A 20,600-nucleotide genomic window follows, 5' to 3' on the forward strand; every position below is an offset into this window, starting at 1 on the left:
TCTGTGAGTTCACACTGAAGTTGATTGTAATTCAGTTATTACTTACTTAGAGCAAATGGGAAAATCAATGATGAAACCACCAAGGTAGTAATTATTTTATATAAATTTGAATTATGTAGAAAACCTGCATGTTTTCAGGCACTATTAATAGATTTTCATTACCATTATGGATATACATTTTTTACAAGTTTGCAAGACAAAAGAAGCATAGTTAGGTTGGAAAAATGTTTCTTAGGTACCCAGTATAAAATACAGAGCCTGTTTATGCAACAGAATAAGTTTTCTGATGATCTGGACTATGGTTTGGGCAACTCTGTAAAATCAGGTATGTGAACTGAAAAAAACCTTTTTACATGAAGGGGGAGGAAATAGTGAATTTTGGGACACTTAAGTTATTTTCAGAAAGTAGATTAAATATGAATTTTATTTTGATCTTCTACACCCTTCCCCCCTTAATCTAATCCATATTCCGGTGGCTCATATTTTCAAGAATTAATCAGAAATATGTTCTTGCTTTCAGTTTGTTCCTAAATGACACAAGAAAAACAAATAACCCCCCCACCCCCCCAAATAAACCCACCAAAAGGATGAGAAAAGGTGTAACTGAAATTCTTAAAATGCTTCATGTATTCTGTGTAAATTAGGAACGTGGTATTGGCTTCTCAAGATCAATTTAAATGAATGAGACTTTTTCTGGAAGAGTGCACATGCATTCTGCCAATATTTTTGGATAGTAAACTACTTTGTTTAATATTTCCAAACCAGTGTTATAGCCAATTAAAATAAAGGAAGAAATACTGCCTGCTTAAATGCTTTTTTTTTAAACTAATTTTTGAACAAATAATTCCTGAACTCTACTGGTGATTTAGATTAAAGAAGTGGCATAGCCTAACAGTGTGCAATGGGTGTGGTGGAGTGACTCTTCATTCCAAGATTTCCTGAGAGTGCAAAAAACCTACTGTTTATTTTGCTGTGTCATAAGACTGCGACAAATATATATATATAAAGACACATTTCATCAGGCAAACAGAGCAAACATTGTTTCGGTGTATTAGTTTGTCATAATCGTTTGCATGGACAGTGTGATTTCTTTTGAATTGCTTACCTTTGGAATCCCTAGATACACTGTGTTTATATAAGGAAACCCTGTTGAGGGTTTTTTTTTCCATTTAGGAATGGTGCACCATTCTCTACCAAAATACTATATTCTTCCAGTGCTAGCTCGATCATTACTAGTTTTATTCATTTGCAAATTTTTAATTTTAGCACTTTTCTAGGATGTGAAAAAACTAATGGAGCAATAAGAAAATATAATTGAGTTGTAAAATACTATAATATTGGGAATTATTGTTCATCACAAAATCACAAAGAGTGAAATAATATCTTATTTTTTGAAAAAGGGTTTTGGCAATTTTAGCATGTATCTCAGACCTAGGATGTAATGAGGATTTTCTGTCTGGCCTATATTTATCCTGTTAATTTCCAGTATTAAGGAGTATTTCACTATAACAGAAGGATTTAGGTGGATTTAAAGTTTTCAATTTAAACCAAATGTCTTATCCTTAAGTTTATAAACTAATCTTTTAAACCAATTTGATTACTTAAAGTAGTTAAATAGAAAGACAATAGTATGTTTTAAACATTCTAATGCAAAGAGTTTACTTAGGTACCAATCACAGTTTATATAATGAAGACGTATCAAGCTGTTTAAAATAGAAATAAACTCTTGGTGCAAATGATTTTAGAACAGTTCTGGCACAGCATTCGTATAAAACAGGTGGAAGTGCCTCCTTAACTCTTTTTCTTCAGTAAGGATAAATAATGCTTTCAAATTTCCTGTTATTAAAAATGTTGAGCTGACTTAATTCTGTATGGCTAAATAAACTCAGTGCAGTATTGATTTAATGATTTACACACCTGTGTACATGGTGTACATTTAAGTGAGGCATGCAGTGCTGGAGCTTTGGAAGAGAAAGGAGGAGTGCTGAAGTTTAGGGAAAATTGGTTTGTTATTGTAAAATCACTAAATGCAGTGTGGGATTGAATGCTTGAATGTTCTGTTAATTCTTTGATGCATATGCCTTAATTATTCTAGAAGGAATGCTTTTCCCTGCAGGTCTTCATCCTTCCTCTCTTTGCTCTCACTGCTGCTTGTGATTTGGGGTTTTTTTTCAGTGTGTGGGCCAGAGAGTTTGGACCTCTTAAAGTTCTGAGAAAGGTTGAATTTGTACTCTACCAGTCTCTGGGTGGTGTAGCATCTCTGAGAGGCAGACATTAGTATTGACTTACGGGCGTATGCAAGAGCAGGTGCATTGATCAGAAGTGTTTTTGCTTCCTTAGTTGATAATACAAACTTAATATGCTGTGTTTTTCTGTCTCTTGAAGGAGAAGGTGAATTGTCTTAATAGAAATAGAATGGTGATCATTGATGGAGAGAGTGAAATGTTCTGAAACCACCACTGGAAAGCACTGCATACCCATTGGCTTAGTATCCCACTGAAGCGTCAGCATAAGTTCTCTATGATCTCACCCATCTGCTCAGAATTGCAGTCTTTTTGGAAAAAAGAGAAAAATATGGAAATCTTTCCATTCTTCAGATTTTGCTGAATTTTGTTACATTAGACAATTCACACATGGTTTAAATAAGCAAAGTAGTGTATTTTTCTTTTTTGACTATTCAGTTAAAACCTATTTTTCTTTTATAATTCTTATATGAAGTTGAAATGTCTTGTCAGCTGTGCTGGCTGCTACACCAGTTAAAAATTTGCTGTACAACCCTGTTTTCAATAACTTAGGTCTTTGGACACCTCAGCTGTTCTGTGTTTATTTATATGGTCACTTCAGTATTTTGCCTTTTAAAAAAAAGAGTTGTTGTGTTTATAAAAATCATTGTACTATACTGCTTATATTTTCCAGAATCATTATAGCATCATAGAGTCCTTTAGATTGAAAAAAGGCCCTTAGGATCATTGAACATAAAAATTGTGTGTTATTCTAGGAAGTAAGCAAACACTAATATGTGCCTTCGGCTTGCTCTTCTTATTGAAGGATTTTTGGTATAGTTACTTTTCTCCTCAGTATTCTTCAGCTTTTTTTAAATTATATGTGTTCTTGAGTTTGTGGACAGCATTCCTCAAGGGCAGTAGATGCAGGATGTTCAGATGGCAGGGTGTGAATCTCTAAAAAAGTCTAGAGGAAAGGCTACAGTGAAAGTTGCTTTTGAATTGCACATCATGAAAATATTGATCTTTAAGGCTGAGGCTCTGTATGCTTTGAATTTTAATGTTCCTCTCTATTCTCTTTTTCTAGCTGGAACACTCACAGCTTTCCCTAAAGGATTATAAATTTTGATATTCAGAAGACTGAAGGATGCCATCTGAGAGGTGCCTGAGGTATAGTACTTGGTAGTGTGTAGGAAGTTATTAACATTTAGGATGATGTTTACCAAATATTTAGTTTAAAAAGTAGAAAAGAGTAAAACTAATGATTTTGTTCATCGATAGGAATTCACATGATTAAATACATATCCTTGTTATAATCTGCAAAATACTACCTTGTTGTTGCTTCTTATCTCAAGCAGGGAGGATTGTGCCTGGGATTGATTGGAGGCCCACAGTCTCTTGATACCTTATCTTATTTATGCCTTAGTTTATACTTGAGATTTTTGATTGTGGAAGCAACTGGAATTTTACATTTATGTGTCTGAAATGGTGGCTGGTGATAATTTTGGGTCTGTGTAGTGTACCACTGTTTGGGACATATTACTTTTCCAGTTATGTGAAATGTCTTCCAAGGTTCTCTCCAAATTTATCTTTCTGACTTCCCTTCTTTCTCTTTCCCAGTGTAGCCTTTCTCATTTGTTTGTACTACCCATTCTTGCAATAGAAAATTTGTCACTTATAATTTAATTACTTTCACGGTTCTTTCAGACAGAACACTCTGCAGAATTTATTAACTGAATTGGTTTTCTGCAGAACTTTGCAGTAGTGTGATATGCTGGTGGTTCTGTTTTACATAGTAGTTAACACACTGATCTGGGAGCTCAGAAAACTCTGTGATATGACTGGGACACCTTATCATTCTAGTTCTGTTCCCCCTTCCCTGCCATGATTCTGCAGCAGAAGAGAATCAGAACTTGCTTGCTTTTGTAGCTATTGGATTTATCAATTGACAGTATCACTACAAATAAAAAGTCATGTTATGATTAATTATTCTATTTTCATTCATAAATTCCAGTTAAATTGCCTTTCATGTGTATGCATTCTTCATGTGTTATTAGCACAAGGGGTACAGGCAATTGATTTTTCACTTTAGTCACTAAATTGAAAAATGGATTATGATAGAACTCAGTGTAAAATCCCAGATATATTCTATAGTGAATGAAATAGTCCTCTGGATGATGGTGAAAAAAGCAAGAGGAATGAAGGTCTTGATTTACAACACTTGGAGAGAGGCTAATAAAAACAGAAGTAAAGAGAAACCATCTCAGGGTATCATTAATGTATTATACTTGCCCTAGTTTTAGTCACTTTGCTAGAGAAATTACAGAAGAGAAATAACTGTTAAAAATAATTCTCTGGTGTTTAGCAAGTTAGAGTTCTTGATAACTGTCATTTAGAATATCAGTTGGGCTCCACAAACACAACAGCTGAAGAAAAAAGAATAATTTGAATGAGTCCTTTTGAAATGTATTTAGGGCATGTCCATATGTGAAACCTAAACTGTCAGAAAGGCATTAAAATTCAGATACACTCTGTTCCTGTGTTATTTCTCTTTGGACAGCCTTCTTATAGAAGTAATATTTTAGTTGTTGTCTTTCTAAAAGGTTAGATTAGAGCAAACAGTCTGCAAGGCAGGTCTGCAGTAGTTTAAAGGTGCCTGAGGTGCAGGAGTAGGATGGGCAGAGAAAGGAGAGTATTGCAGCCACACAGCTGCTGCATAGTACATGTATGCAGTGAATTATATGATTGTGCTGGAAAGATGATGGGTTATTCACCCCTTTAAAAAAAAAATCTTCACTTTGATTTGTGCTGAGATGACTCTGTAAATTCATCTTCTGTAAACACATAGGTGGATTCTCTGGCAATTTAAATTGGTAGTCTCACAGAGCTCAAATAATTGCATTGTTTTGTACCAAAGAGGATTTTTTGATGTTTTGATTTGTGTCGTGGTTTGACACAGGAAAAGAATTTTCTCGGAAGGAAGAGGTTAATCCAATCAGGGGTCAGGTTTGGATACTGACACTTGGGGTGACCAATTGAAGGTGGACACGCCTCTGAGAACACAGAGGGGTTAAAAGCGGAATTCCCAGGAGAACTCGCTCTCTTTGGTTCTGGTCATCGGAGGGTGCAGATCTCCCCTGCCCAGCGGTGAGATGGGTGAAGAAGGGGAAAAGCCATGTGGCCTGGGGAGGTAGGCCAGGGGGTGAAGGATCGGGAACCGAGCTGGGCCAGCTCCTGCGGACGGAAGGGTGGAGAACATCTGAGAGGTCTTTGTTCCCCCTCCTCAATCTAGAGGGAAAAGAGATAGAGAGCCTGCAGAGACCTGGAAGTTTACCGGCAGAGGAGAAGGAGAAGGGAGACGGAGTCCTGGGCCGAGATTTCAGCTGTCCGGGGAGTCCGGGAATTTTAACCCTTTTCTGTGAAATGAAGGCTTTGTGAAATATTACTTCTCCTCAATTTGGAGGAAAGAGAGACAGCCTGGGACCTCAGATGTTAGGAAAAGAAGGTTGGGGGGAGATGATGGAGTGGCTTTTGGCTGGACTGTTTTTGTCAGCCATAGACTGAACCAATCCTTCCTCCAAGAGAGACTGCATTTTAGGGGGATGCAATGGTGAGCCAAGAGACTCCTTCAGCAACTACCAATTCAGGAATGAATAGAGAAAAGCTGAGGAGGGTGTGATGATGCCCTCCGTCTTCAGAGAAGAAGAGAAAGCGATCTCTGTTCTTGGACCCTCGGCCCCAGGGGAAAATGGGAGGGACTGTAGTCCCAAAATGAGACACTGGACTGTTGTTCCTGGTGGTCCTTGGCAAAGCATCCTTAAAGGAGCCCTATAAGCAGTCTCTGTCCATGCACGGTGGTGAGAGCACTGTGACATGGAGAGGAGAGTGTCACACTGGCCGGTGTGTCTGGGCAGTGCCATGTGTGACATGGAAACACAAGAGGTGGCAGCTGTGTTTCCTGGGGGTCTGTGGTGCAAGGGAAACTCCTCTCTCCCCTGATGGACTCAGTATTGATTATATGGAAGGGTGAAGACTTGATGAAGGGTCCAAATGTGTCTCGCTGTGGTTTGTTGGAGTTGGGTGGTGGGAGGAGGAATGTTTTGGAAGGTTTTCATTTTGAATTTTGTGTGGTTTTTTCTTTCTTTTTTCTTTTATAGTAGTAGTAGTAGTGTAATAAAGTTTTTCCCTTGTTATTAAGTTTGGTCTGCTTTGCTCTGTTCTCGATCGCATTTCACAGCATTCAATTGCTAGGTTGCATTTTCATGGGGCACTGGCATTGTGCCAGTGTCAAACCATGACAATTTGTTGCCATCTGCATCAGCAGTTGTCTTGTCTCTTCCTTCTGCTATAGAAAAAGGAAGCTGCAATCAGACAGTCCTAGACTGGATTATATGCAATTCATACATGGAAATATTCGGAGGTGGAGAAGACCTTGGTATTTTAAAGTTGAACAAGCATGTTCTCCCTTTCCCCAAACACAAAACAGACAATCAAAGAAACACTACAGCTCTTCATAAATATGAGTAGCCTGAAGTGGTCTGAAAACATTCAGTAGCTCAGCATCAGACTTAAACAGGCCACCTGAGACCATGAGGCATCATTCTTTTTAGAGAGTAGAACTTCTTGCACATGTACATATACCCTTCTTTTCACCAGTGCTTCAATTTGAACCACTTAGTTTTCTGGTAGTCCATTGACCTAAGCCCTCTATTGTTCTCATTTAATCCTAAAATGAATTAGTCCTGTGAGTTCAGCTGACTTCTGGTACATGAAATGAGAAATCAGAACCATTGAGGTTTTAAAATTTGAGTATATAACCAGTTTTCATAATGTTTTGTTATATTGAGCTTTTCTTCTGATGTCTATGCTGTGTAAAGATTTTTGCCTGACAGGGTTCATTACTTTTTTGCTTTCCAAGAATTAGCAAACTATCTTGTATTAGAAAAAGTTGCGCTGTATTCCTGACAGAATGTGCTTGTTTTGTACATGTTTTTGGTTTTTTTTTTGACAGAATCTTTCCCCTTTCCCCTCTCAGTGTTCAGGAAATGCTGACAGGCCAAAGGCTTTGTCAGTCTAGTTCCCACAATGATGCTGTCCTGGCAGCTCTGAACCAACAAAGAAGTGATGGCATACTTTGTGATATTACCCTTATTGCTGAAGAGCAGAAATTCCATGCACATAAAGCAGTCCTGGCAGCCTGCAGTGACTACTTCCGAGTAAGTCCCAAGATTTTTCTCTTTATATAATAATATTAAAAATTATCATTGTGGGGGATGGAGATGATTATAGATATACTGAACAAGATTTAAATTTGAGCCTTTGGAAAATGCAGGATTATTGCACACTCGGTAGGGTATGCAACATTAAATATCCATAGGAAAGAAATGTTAAGAACATAAATCAGATTTTTAAAACGATTATTTATGGTAAGTCTTCCCCTCCCTCTGCCCCCAACAGAGATAGGCAGTGTACATCCTTCTATGAATTTAATGCCCCAGTAAAGTGAGAAAGTGGAAGATATTTTAGTATCTATAAATTTTTGTAGAATATATGAGAGTTGTGATTAGAGGATGGTGAAGAGAAGGCCTCACTGTGGTCCTCAGCATCCTCATGTGGGGAAGCAAAGGGGCAGGCACTGATCCTCTCTCTGATGACCAGTGATAGGACTCAAGGGAACTGCATGAAGCTGAGTCAGGGGATATTTAGGCTGGGTATCAGGAAAAGTTTTTCACCCAGAGGCGGTTAAGCACTGGAACAGGGTCCTGAGGGAAATGGTCACAACACCACACCTGGCAGAGTCCAAGAAGAATTTGGATGATACTCTTGGGCATGTGGTGTGACTCTTGGGGTGTCCTTTGCAGGGCCAGGAGTTGGACTTGATGGTACTGATGGCCCCCTTCCAAGTCAGCATGTTCTAGAGTATGAAAGTGTGGGGTGAGGGAGTTTAAATTTAATCTTTGCCGTGAGGCTGGTGAGGCATTGGAGCAGGTTGCCCTGAGAACTTGTGGCTGCCCCATCTCTGGAAGTTCTCAAGGCCAGGTTGGATGGGACTCTGAGCAACCTGGTCTAGTGGGAGGTGTCCATGGCAGCAGGTTTGAAACTAGGTGATCTTTACCCTTTCAACCCAAGCCATTCTGTGATACCATGATAAATGCAATTTATTTCAACTTGAGATTGGATTTTTGTAAATGATTTTTGATGTAAATGGTTGCTCTCAAAGAGGAAGCCGTAGTAATTTCTTAAATGTGATAAAATTTATTTTCATAAACAAGTGTTTCCAAGATGTAAAATAAAATATCCCCTGGGAAATCTGATTCAGACAATTCCAGTCTAATTCCAGTCTAGAATTGGAGTAACTGAAAAATTGTATTTGCTCATAGGAAAAGTATCCTTCATATAAGACAATTCTACTAACCTTCATTACAATGTGCCCACTCAAAATGTTGGACCATCTATAGCTCTGTAGTTTACTGGTATTTTTAAGTGTGAGTCATCCTGTTGTTAATCAGAGACTAAAGTTGAAATGAATTTAAAGATCTATCTTCTCTAACAAGGTAAATTTATTAAATTTTTTGTCTACACAGTAATTGTAGTGTGATGAACTTCTTTATGGGGATCTTTTTGTCTTGTTACAGTAGTAATACAGAGTATGACAACTTTTCCATATCTCTGATTACTTGAGCAGGGTTTTTATCTTCCTGTCAGCCCTCTCTCACTTTTGGTTAGAATTTAGACTTAATTTATTCTGTGTATTTAAGAAATGTTATTAACCTTGATGTGACTTTTGCTGTGATGGTGTTGAGCCAGTTGATTGCTCATTTTTTGAGCTTATCTGCATACTTATGGGTTCTGCTACAGCGCAGTTTGTACTGCCATGGTTGCTGATGTTGCTTCATCATGATCCCCTGCTGTAACAGAGATTGCTTTGCATTTTTATTTCCTTTCACCCCCACACAGAGAGAGAGTCTGGACCTTTCTACTTGTCGCAACTGCCTGTTGATATAGTGCCTGTTGTTCTGGTTTGGTTGAAATATTTTCATAAGGGTGCCATATCATCTGAACCTGTGACACTCTTTCCAGAGCTCACTGTACCCTGTGCACAGAAATATCATGCCCAGTGTTACAGCAGTGTAGTAGGAGCAGCTTCTACTTTGGTCACTTATTGATTGATGTTGAGATTTGGGGCACTGTGGTTTATCCTGTTATTTCCAGTTGAGTTAATTGTCTAGTAGCTGGACAAGTTACTGTCCGATAACTCAAGTCACTCAACTTTCCAGTTGAGTAACTTGAGTTACTGGACAGTAATTGCAAATGAAAATCTTAATGGTCTTTATTACTACCTAAATATTTTCTATTTTAAAAGTGTTGAGAGAATGCTTTATGCAGCATTGAGTAATTTGGTCTAACTCTAAACTCTTATGCTTTGGTAGAATGTATTCTTCAGACTTTAGGTATCAGCTATAAATATGGAACCTGTGCTTTCTGAAATCAGGCAAACAGGTTTTTTATTAATAGGCAAAAATATTTTTTTAGGATATTGTGAAGTAAGATCTATATTCTGGAAGAGGGTGGCAAGAAAGTTACACTGTGTTTCTGATTTTAATAATTTAGAAAAAGCAAGCATCGATTAAAAAGTAATAATGTTTAGTGTTTATCCTGAGATTATTAGTCTTTTTATATCTTGGGGGATTTTACCTTATTTGAGCTACTTGGGTATTCTTTTTCTAAGATTTAGAAGAATAAATCAAGCTTAATTTTAGAGTTGGTGAAAAGAAAGAGGCATTTCCAGAGGATGATAAAGGAGAATAGCTGTTAATATCATATAATTTTTAGCCTTAATTTTTTTTCATGGGGAATTCTTAGATGAAACTTTCAGATTTTCTAAAACTAAATTCATTCACGAAGAGCTTATTGACATGTGAAACTTATCAGGATGGACCCACTGCTGGCCAAGGCTGAACCAAGCAGGTGATGATAGTAGCACCTCTGTAATCTGTTAAGAAGGGGGAAAAAAGTCATTGTACACATGTAATTGTGTACAGAGAAGAACAGGGTGAGAACATGGGAGAGGAACAACTGTTCAGACACCAATGTCAGTGCAGAAGCAGAGACAGGAGGTGCTCTGAGTACTGGAACTGACATTCCCCTGGAGCCTATGGTGAAGACTGTGGTGAGGCAGATGTGCCCCTGCAGCCCATGGAGGTCCAGGAGGATGCAGAGATCCACTTGCAGCCCATGGAAGATACCCTAACCAGAGCAGGTAGATGCCTGAAAGAGGTCTGTGAAACCCTGGAAAGCCTGTGCTAGAGCTGAATCCTGGCAGGGACCTGCAGACCCATGGAAAGAGAAGTCCACGCTGGAGCAGGTTTCCTGGTAGGACTTGAGGCCCTCATGGGAGCCCAGACTGGAGCAGCCTGTCCTTGAAGGACTGCACCCTGTAGAAGAGTGATCCACATGGCAGCAGTTTGAGGGGATCTGTTGCCTGTGGGATGGACTGAGATTGGAGAAGTTCATGGGGAACTCTCTCCCCTTGGAGGAACCCCACGATGCAGCAGGAAGAGGACTCCTCTCCTGAGCAGTGAGAGAAACTGCCGGTGATGGACTGACCATAACCCCCATTCCTTGTCTCCCTGCGACACTGGGGGAGGAGGGAGAGCTGAGAAGGAGGAAGAGGTACGGGGAAGTTCTTTTTAAGGTTTATTTTACTTCTCACTATCCTGTTCTGATTTTGTTAGTAATGAATTCTGTTAATATCCCAAATTTGAGTCCATTTTGCCCATGACAGTATTTGCTGAGTAATCTCTGCTGTTCCTTAACTCATGAACACTTCATTATATTTTGTCTCCCCTGTCTATTTGTGGAGGGGACTGAGAAAACAGCTTTGGTGGGTGCCTGGCATCTAGCCAGCATCAGTCCACTACAGTCTTTTTTCCAGGTCTCCAAAAATATGTTCAATTCTATGCAGGGCTCTATCAGAGTGAATAGTTTGTTTTTCCTTTTTTGCCACTATTGTAAAACAGCTTCTTCAAAAGACTGATGCTTACTTTCTATGGATGGTTTGTATAGTTTTCTGCAGTTTTGTTCTGTGACTACTTTGATTTGGATGGATCTCGTTCTTAAATTGTAATATTTTCCTGAACAGCATATTTTCTTACAAGTTGATGCTTATGTCTTTCTTTTACTGGAAAGAAAAGTTGTTAATGCTTTAGAAAGGTAACTAAATGTATGTCATTTTACAGACTGGGGCAATTGAAGCCAGTAATGTGAGGAAGAGTGGACAGAGAAGGCCAGAAAGTTTCCTTATCAAATTTTCTTTGAGATTATAGCTTGGAGTAAAATCCTTTGCTTTCCTAAGACAAGCCAGAGACCTGAGATTCATCAACATACTTAAAGGCCAGCCTTCTAGGGTACCAACAGGCCTTCCATTCTTCCTGTTGGTATAGTTAGTCTCACAGTTACAGCTGTACAGAAACATTGAAGTTTAAATCCTAAGAATAAATCACAGTTTGGAAGTTTGTTAAATTTGTACACCAGAATTTTATGAGTTTTCTCTTTATGAAAAAAATCCCTTAGGAAATTCGATACAAATACTCTGTATATGGAGTAAAACTGCACGATTAGACACTTGAAAATTAGGAGTTTTAATTTGTTTTCTGCTCCTGAAGTACCCCTTCTGTCAAAATGTCCTAAGGAATATAGTAGTTATCTCCATACTCTAAAAGGCTACTAGAAAGAATAGTAAATATCTGTATTTTTATGTGTTCTTTTTAAAGCAAGAAACATCATTTTAGACAAACTTTTCCATATTGACATGCTGTGATTTGCCATTTGTCTCAATCTATTGCACTGAGACAAGGCAGTTGAGTTAATATGTGTAACTGTGATAGCTCTAGCAAGCTAAGTCATTTCCAATTAAAAGATTCCTCTGCTTTTTTCCCCTCTGGGAGCAAAATGAAATGTTACTGCATGACTTCATTAGTAGGCATTTACAGTGTTGGCAGGTGATTATATAACCTCAAGATTTTCTTCTACAAAATGCATTGGTTTTCCAGTCAGAAAAACTCTTCTTCTTCCCTACTTTTCATTTGAGTGGGTTTTTAGTTGCAGGACTTTGATCTTTCTCAAAGAGATGCAGATTTTCCATCTAATTTAGATTAACAATTATATAAATTATCTGGAATAGATTTTAAAATGTCAATAATATTCTGATTCTTCTTCCGCAAGGAGCATGCTCAATTCTTAGAAGAATTTTTCCTATCTAGAATGAACTAGTAGATAATAATTTTGTGCACAGACGTTGTACTACTAACTGCCACGGTTGATCCTTAAGCAGTTTCTTCTCAGGGTTTTCTGTGCTCTCTTTCCTGCCCGTTGTCAGATGGTTTCCTCCTTTGTCCACAACATTGCTGATTGTTCATATTTTGCAGCATAATGCATTGTTTTATGATAAGGTTAGGGGATTAATTTCTATAAACCAATCCCTGAGGATTGAAAGGGTGATTGATGAAAATAGGCTTTGAAATCTTGTTATATTAATCATAAAGAGGAAAAAGCTCTCCCTGATATGTCTTAGAGATAGATCTAAAGACCTAGTTCTGAAAAACAGGCTTACCTGCTGCTTTTGCAGTATAATGTGATTTTTTCTTTCAATAGTTTAGTATGCACATTGCTATGTGTCTATTGAAAAACCAGTACCTTCTTTTCTATCATATCCTGAAAGTGATGCTACTTAGCAATTGTCTTACAGTTGTTATTCTGCCTGTGTAAATGTTTATGTTGCCATTCTCATAGTTAATTAATTAATTAATTTCAATTCTGTTGGTGTTTGACGGTAGACAATATGCTATAGTATCATCTTAGGTTTTTTTTTACTTTTCCTTTTTTGAAGTGCCTGTATGGTAAGTGTGTGCACCATGGTTGTATATGGCAAAATCAATTCTGCAGTTAGTGAGATAGGCCATAGCAGGCTGTGGCTGACTGTCTCAGATTAGTGTGCTAACAGCATGTGGTGTTTGGCTACTTGATTGATGCATTCTCTCAGTTTAAAACCAGGAGAGAAAGGAGTCATTACAGCCATGTTCCTCTGGTTATCCATTTTCTTTACCATCTTCTTTGCTTGATTCAGGCTACCTCAGTTCAATTTTGCAGTGCTGCCATAACAAGTATTCTGAGTTTGGGCTGGGCTCAGCTGCATTTCTATGTGGCTTAGTGTTTGCCCATGAAAACCAATTTATTGGGGCAGGCCTGTGGCAGAGAAGCATTTTGTACCTGTTTTCTTCTCAGTCTCTATAGCCTGGTGAGAAAGTCTTGTGTTTCAGAACATTGTTGGATGCAGTAGATGCTCTTGTATATCTTGTAGTCTCTGTCAGTATCTTCCTACACAACCTCGGGAAAAATAAAACTATTCTGTGGGTGTAGTGAAGCTGAAAATACCCAAGGGAATTTTTTGGGCAGCATATCACTTTAAGCTTCAGTGACTAGTACCCACATACTATTTTGATAACATGAGAAGTATCCAACAAAAGAGACAGAGATGTGTTAGAATTTTTTAACATTCTTGAAATAGCTGTTTTTCTTTTGGATTCCCCCCAGGGAGTGTTTCAGTCTCCTTTGTTTGTATAAGAAGCCCATGACAATGAAGTTTTGGCTTTTGTGTTGCACAGCAGGCTTGTTTGAAATTTAGAGGAGATACCTTTAGAGGAGATAAATTCTTCAGTTGCTTCATTGTCCACAGTGCCATTGTTTTACTTCTTTTCAGCGCCTTAATTTTAGTAGACTGAAATATAATATTGGCAAATTGAATTCATATCTCTGTAGGCAGTGAATCTTGTGAAAGGCTGGATTTAAGCTGTGGAACCTTTGCATTTGACTGTCCTGAACACCTATGTGAAGTGCTGCTGGTTGCTTGTCTTTGGCAGGAGTTAGTCTGCCTGAGCCAGCCAGTTTGCAAACTTTAGACGTCAAAAACTTCTCTAAATCCCAATCCATTTTCACGAAATGACCTAATGTGTGTCCGAATGGATCAAACTGCCTCTCAATCTGCTACCTGATAGGTAATACCTCAAAGGAGAGAGATGCCCTTAGCAACCTTAGGTGAGAGCATAAGAACAGCCTCACTGAGTTGGATCATTGGCTACTTGCTTTAGCAGTAACTGTGATGTCTGCTGAAAAAGAGTAAATCCAGGGTAAGTGTATGTGGTGTTTTCCAGAGAATTCCCCAGCTCATTTCATCTCTGGGACATTTCAGAGCAGTGTGTTCCTGTCTATACAACAATCCTAATATGTCTTTCTTCTAAGCTTTTATCTTCTTTCCCTTTGGGCCTGTGTAAGATTTCTCATCCATCTTACACTGTGGCCAACTGCCTGTTGTATGAAGATCGGCTTTCGTTTATAGTCAATCTGATTTCTACCAGTTTAATTTGATTCCTTCTACTTCTTCTGCTGGAAAAGATAACCTTTGGTTCTTCTTATGTCACTCAATCATCTCTCTTCCAGGCTGGAAACATTTGTCTTAATCAGATGCTATTTAAATGGAAGCTGTGCAGGATGCTTGAGGAAGCTTCTTGCCCTTCTCCAAAGTTTTGACAGCTCTGGTATATGTTTTGTGAACTGAGGGTAAGGGAATTGCATGCAGTAGGCAAGGTGTAAATTTCTGTTTGGGCATAGGATTGATTTCTGGTTTCTGTCTCTTGCAAAAAAAAAAAAAAAAAAAATCTAAGCTTTGATTATATTTTTAATTTTTTTTTCATTTTTGTTGCTGAGGACTGGGATGATTTTTTATTAACCTCATATGTTCATTTTTGTAATTGCCATTTTAGAAGCCAGCTGTCTATTCCATGCAATCCTTTTACAGTTTATCACATTATCCATGCCCTTACTTCTTTGCATAGCTTTGTCTCAATGGATTTTTACCTGCACTGCTTGCCCTTTTCCAGAACTGTTCTCTATATGTTAAACGTGAGTTGCTCCACAGGAATCATCACTCCCTGTGAAAACTGTCCCATCTTTCCTTGTTCACTGTTTTATGCATTCAGTCACTTACCCAGGCAAAGATCTCTCCTCTTTTCTCTCTTGCCTAGTTTGCCTTCCAGGCACTTAAAGGCCTCTGTCAAAAGTTTTTTGTTACTTCACATTGTGAAAAAGTGATTCTTACAGCCCAGCATAACACAATCCTCACAATTAGGTTGCATCCATTACTTCTATATGTATAGAACACAAGTTTGTGTGTGTATGTGTGCAAAAATCAAATTACTATCTCCTTAGACATGTGGAACATTATCAGCTACTGATGAAATACCCTGCCTACCCAGTGCCACAGAGTGCCAATTATGCAAATAGGCAACAAATGTACACAAAGCAGATTATATATAAAAATTAGGAATATTAGGTCAACTTATGAAGTGTTCATCTGCATTTTCAGGAGCTCTTGTATCTGCCACTTAATCATCTGCCTTGTCAGAGTTAGATTTCAGACAATAAACAATAGATATTAAGCCTGGAGAATTTATGGGAATAATTAAATTAATGTTGTTGGGGTCTGTTAGCTCAGAAGGTGTTTGTTTGTTAGAGTTGAAGGAAAAGCCAAAGGATAAATGAGCATGGTCAAGTGCAGACAACTAAAAATAAAGTGAAGAGATGATTTTATAGAGGCATTTTTTCCAAAAGAAGTAGCTGATGGAGGGTAGAACTTAGCTGATGATGAAAACCACTGTGAAAAATGACTGCAACATTAACACAAGCTTGGTTAGTCAAGTCATTCTTCTTTTATTTTGCAAATCGTTAGTGTTTGTTTACTTTTTTAGCTTTTATCAGTAGAAGGGTTTGAAAAAAACAAAGAAAAATAGTCAGTAAGCTGGTTTTATTACTTTGCCTTTGTATAAAAGAGTTTAATAAATATGTTGGTGGAAGTTAAAGGTGCTACTTTAGCAAAATTGTTCTATATTCTTAATGGAAAACAAGATTTAGAATCATAATGGAAAATAGAATTATTTTAAATGACTGGAACTCTCATAAAATGAGCCAGATAGGAAAGATATCCAGTGCAAACTTTTATAAAATGAATCATTTAAAATTTCAGCATTAGACTTCTCACATAACAAGTATGCTTTTGCAGTTAGCATGCAGAATAGAAGTAATTGCCATAGTTTACTATTGCTTGGAACATTTGGATGTCAGTGTGATGATATTCACATCCCATTATGTAAATGGCTTCTTAGAGAGGTAATTATAATAACAACTAAGATTGTTACTACAGTTCTGTTAGATTAAGCCTTGCTGTACAAGTGTTGTATTAGAGCCTGCATGCACTAAGGTGGGACACTTGTCTTAATGGTATTGTATGAAGTATGTTTTTAAAATGAAGTCCCTTAAAGGTGTCCAAGTTTGGATCATGGTTTACCCTTGGAGGGGGAAAAAATCACAAGAAGCTTTGCCTTCCTGAATTAAATGTATTGTGGTAGTTAAAATGCTAGTTCAAGAGCTAAAAATTTTATTCTGGGCTTGCTTTTGATATCACTTGTTAAAATCATTGAAGGATGTGAACAATAGGCTTATGCATTCTCTGGGAAGCGTTAAACCAATTTAAGCCAAAATTTGCAAATATGACTCATACTTTTCTGTGCTTGACTGGAAATGCTGGCAAAAAAATCTGGTTTTAGTTATGCTGCTTTATTCTTCAAAAGGCAAGCCTGCTTATGGTGCCTATTGTTAGGACAGCCTGTACATTATTGGAGTTTTATGGAGTGCTTTGCACAGCAGTGTCCTTGCAATTCAGTTTTCGTGCATTTGCCATAAAATAAGCAATAATCTTGATATTCAGGACCACCTGTGGTGACTTCTTAATTTTGAAATATTTGAACTAATAACTTTATTGTATCTGTAATAGTTCACAGTTTTGTGTGTTTTTTTATTCTGATACAGAGTTACACATTGTAGAATTATTTTGTTTTTATGGCACTACTTACATTTTGAATATGAGTATTTTTAGTGGTGACGCAGCAAATCATTACAAGTAGCATGCTACAGAGTTCCTTTTTCCACGTGGCTTAAATTAGGTTTGTGTACCTAAGCAGAGCTTTGTGGAAGGCACATTACACTGTTAAACTCTGACTATCAAAACATGAATTATGTTTGATGCAGGTTGAATCAAGGATATAACTTGCTAGCAACACGTTTTTGGTTTTTTTTGTTGTTGTTGTTTATTTGAGTTTTGTTTGTTTGTTTTTGTTTCATTAATGTTGTTTTAGGAGTTTGTTGTTTTGGTTTTTAATCTTGAAGTGTTTATTTTGACTAAGAATAAAGACCCTGTGCCTTGTTACAACCAAGAAAACCACTTTGTTCTTGATGGAATGTCCAATATACTATACAAACAGGAAATAAATCTCACATCCTTAGGTTTGCTAAACAGTAAGGTAGTTTTTTATTGCAATTTTCATTACTTATTATGAAGGATACCAAGAAGGGTATATCTTTTTGTATCCAGAGTGTGACGTAACAAATGCCTTGTATATATCTTTGATTTGGTAAAGTCTTTGGGGCCCTGTAATTACGTAACACCGTCTGACACTGACATACTAAAAGACACTCCAAAGGTTCAGTGGAATTTGCTTTCCTAATGGTAATATGTTACACTTGAATACTGTGCATAAAGTTGTATAGTTTGCTGCTCAGTTTTATTTTTTTAACCATATATTCTCTTAAACTATGAATGATAGCTGACCTTTCCGTTTCATGGGATTAATTGTAGTTGCTTGACATATGCTTAAAAACCAATATTTAGGTAAATTTCATAGAGCAGATGAATTACTGTAGGCTCAGTTATCAGTGACTGATGTTATGTGACATTTTCTCTGTGAATTTATATAGAACTTCTTTCAGAAGAATTGTGTAATGAGCCTCTTAATCATATTTTATGCAATTGGTATTGATGGATATGTTTTTCAGTGTTCAAGAGACTCCAGAGGACATGGCTGATTGGCTGATGATTCATTTAGGATAGACAGGCTAGAATTGGGAGGGAAACAAAGCTAGTTATAAGAAGAACAAGGCACATTTTTACATGCTGTAAAGAAACATTCACATATTAAATTGGTTATTAAGATAAGTATACATTGCTCAACTAGAGCATAATTGATATTTGGTGTGGGCATGGTCATTTGTCAAAGCAGTATTTTAACTCCTGTTCATAGATTCTGAATGTCTTCTTTTTTGTTGTGATAGGTGAAAACAGTAAAGGGAAAATTACATGGCTTATGTAATGAAGAATAAGAATTCAAAGCTAAGGACACCCAAAGGTTATTTCAGGAGTAATAGAACAAAGTGGATGAAATATATTATGATTTATTTATTTAATATTACTGTTATATGAACAGGGAATTGCTATTTTTAATACAAACTGCAAAGTGTAATGTTTTGGCCTGAAAAAGTTTATAACCCAAACAGAAAAGATTATGTCAGGACTGCATACTTTGTAGTCCAAGTGACAGATAGACTGAGGTCCCAAATCAGAAAGAATGTGCTATTGATCAACAGATCATTGATGCCAGTAAGATTTCTCACTGGGCTAAAGTTACATGTGAAATGGAAAGAATCTTGAGGTATCACATCATAACTGAGTTCCCTGAGCAGTGTGGGAAATTGATCTGAGGTCTCTGGAGTGTTGGCTTACTTTCTTTATAGCTTTTCTGATGCCTGAAATGAGAAGTGCAATCAATTTCCCATAAAGAAAAGGCTATGGAACAGGTGAATGTAGAATTAAGTACATTCCCCACATGATGTGGGAAGTGAATTTGAATAAAATACTGTCCTTATTGAAGATGCCTATCTATTTTAAAACAAATTTTAAAGTATTGTTTAATTGTGGAGGCAGAAATTTGAGATGACAAATCATCTCTTTTAAGAGTAAAACAATGCTAGATAATGTTAATTACTTAGAAAATTCAATGCAACAAGATGATTAGCTAAGGAAAACCTTGCTGACTTCACTGATCAGCTCTTTAGCAATTAATTTGCTAAGTGGAGGTAATTCTAAATCGCATGTGGCTTAGTAAGACCAATGTCCTGGGTAATTCTGTCCCAGGATATTATTATTGTGCAGCTAAGTCTGTGGTTGAACAAGAATCTGTGTAGGTCAGGGCTATGCTTTGGTGGGAAGTTCCAAATGTTTGTTTTGTGTTATAGTGGGCTTGGATCTAGGGCTGCTGGTTGCTACTGAAGCAGTAGCAACTGATTTGAGAAATCAGAGGGAGGAAATATTACTCTTGGAGTACTGTAGGTTGCTGTAGCAAGCTCAGTTTACTTGCCTGGTTTTGAAAGCTTATAATTCTTTTGAATGTTGCATTTAAAGTTGAATCAAACAAAAATGGAAAGTGATTAATGTCTCTTGACAATCTTGCTGAGGGAACTTTGAGATATTGTAGAGGTTATTGCTATGCACTGGTACCATGTACTTCTTTACACAGAAGGGAGGGTATTTCTTGAAAGTCTCAGGTCACAGCAGGTAGTTACTTATGATTTCAGTCACAGTGCTCTCTTTTTGACAGCATAAAGCATAACCATTTGTTCATTTTACATAATTTGCCTTTCTTCTGACACTGCATATGTTTTGATTCTGTTTCTTGCCTTTAAAAGGCCACTAAGATATGTGGAATTCACTGATAAAATTTGCTTGTTTAAAATACGTACCGTTTGGTTACATTGTTTTGTGATCATTTACTGTTTGCTATGACTGACATGGCTGTAAGGTTGATGTGTACAAGTGAGGAAAAGCTCATTACTCTCATGGATATGGAACACCTGAGTAAGTAAGTAAATGACTCAAAGGCAAGGAGCAATTTATATGTCACCGTTGTGACAGTGAGCAATTTGTATTTTGGAGATTTTGACACACATCTTGTGTATCTCTTACCCACGTATCTGTTCCTGAAGTGGTATGTTGTGAAGGAGTCCATATATGCTACTGCAGTGCAACCTGACTGGTACAATCAATGTGTCTGGACATTTTAGCAGTAATTTGGTGTTATTTTACAGCTACTGTGCATTTTGCTTTTGAAAGCTAAACAATATGCTTAGCATGGAAAGTCAGGCACAATGACTGTGCTAAAAATCTTTGACAATTCTGCCTGGTTGCATCAGATCTGATCACATCTAAGTCTATACACCCTGTGCTTGTGTGTCATTGAGTTTTGAGCTCTTGTTGACTTTTGTATTCTGTGTTTCTAGAAGAAAAAGCCTGACTACTCAGGGCCAAGTGTTGAAACTACAGGTGTGCTCTGTGTTAAATACTCACCAGCTTGCCACATTTCTTTGAAGTTTTCATAAGTCCGAGAATTCTTTTATGACTTGAATATTTTTATCTAAGGACTGTGTTTTGTTTTCTTT

General features: G+C 37.3%; 1 protein-coding gene across 17 annotated transcripts in view; it reads left to right on the forward strand.

Moving 5' to 3' along the window:
* KLHL32 (kelch like family member 32) overlaps positions 1-20,600 on the forward strand; it is a 116,888-nt gene that overhangs the window by 19,964 nt on the left and 76,324 nt on the right. For 6 of the 17 annotated variants that reach the window (XM_072926679.1, XM_072926678.1, XM_072926677.1 and 3 more), the window contains 2 exons: positions 3,310-3,392; positions 7,234-7,438. The exons of 2 other annotated variants lie outside the window; for them this stretch is intronic. In XM_072926679.1, coding sequence (XP_072782780.1) covers positions 3,370-3,392; positions 7,234-7,438 — 228 coding nt within the window. In that variant the 5' untranslated portion in view covers positions 3,310-3,369. Of the gene's footprint in view, positions 1-3,309; positions 3,393-7,233; positions 7,439-10,239; positions 10,896-20,600 lie in introns of those variants that run through there. 9 more of the 17 variants (XM_072926681.1, XM_072926680.1, XM_030267621.4 and 6 more) reach the window with 3 other exon arrangements.

This window comes from Taeniopygia guttata, chromosome 3, assembly GCF_048771995.1.
Source record: "Taeniopygia guttata chromosome 3, bTaeGut7.mat, whole genome shotgun sequence".
NCBI lineage: Eukaryota > Metazoa > Chordata > Aves > Passeriformes > Estrildidae > Taeniopygia > Taeniopygia guttata.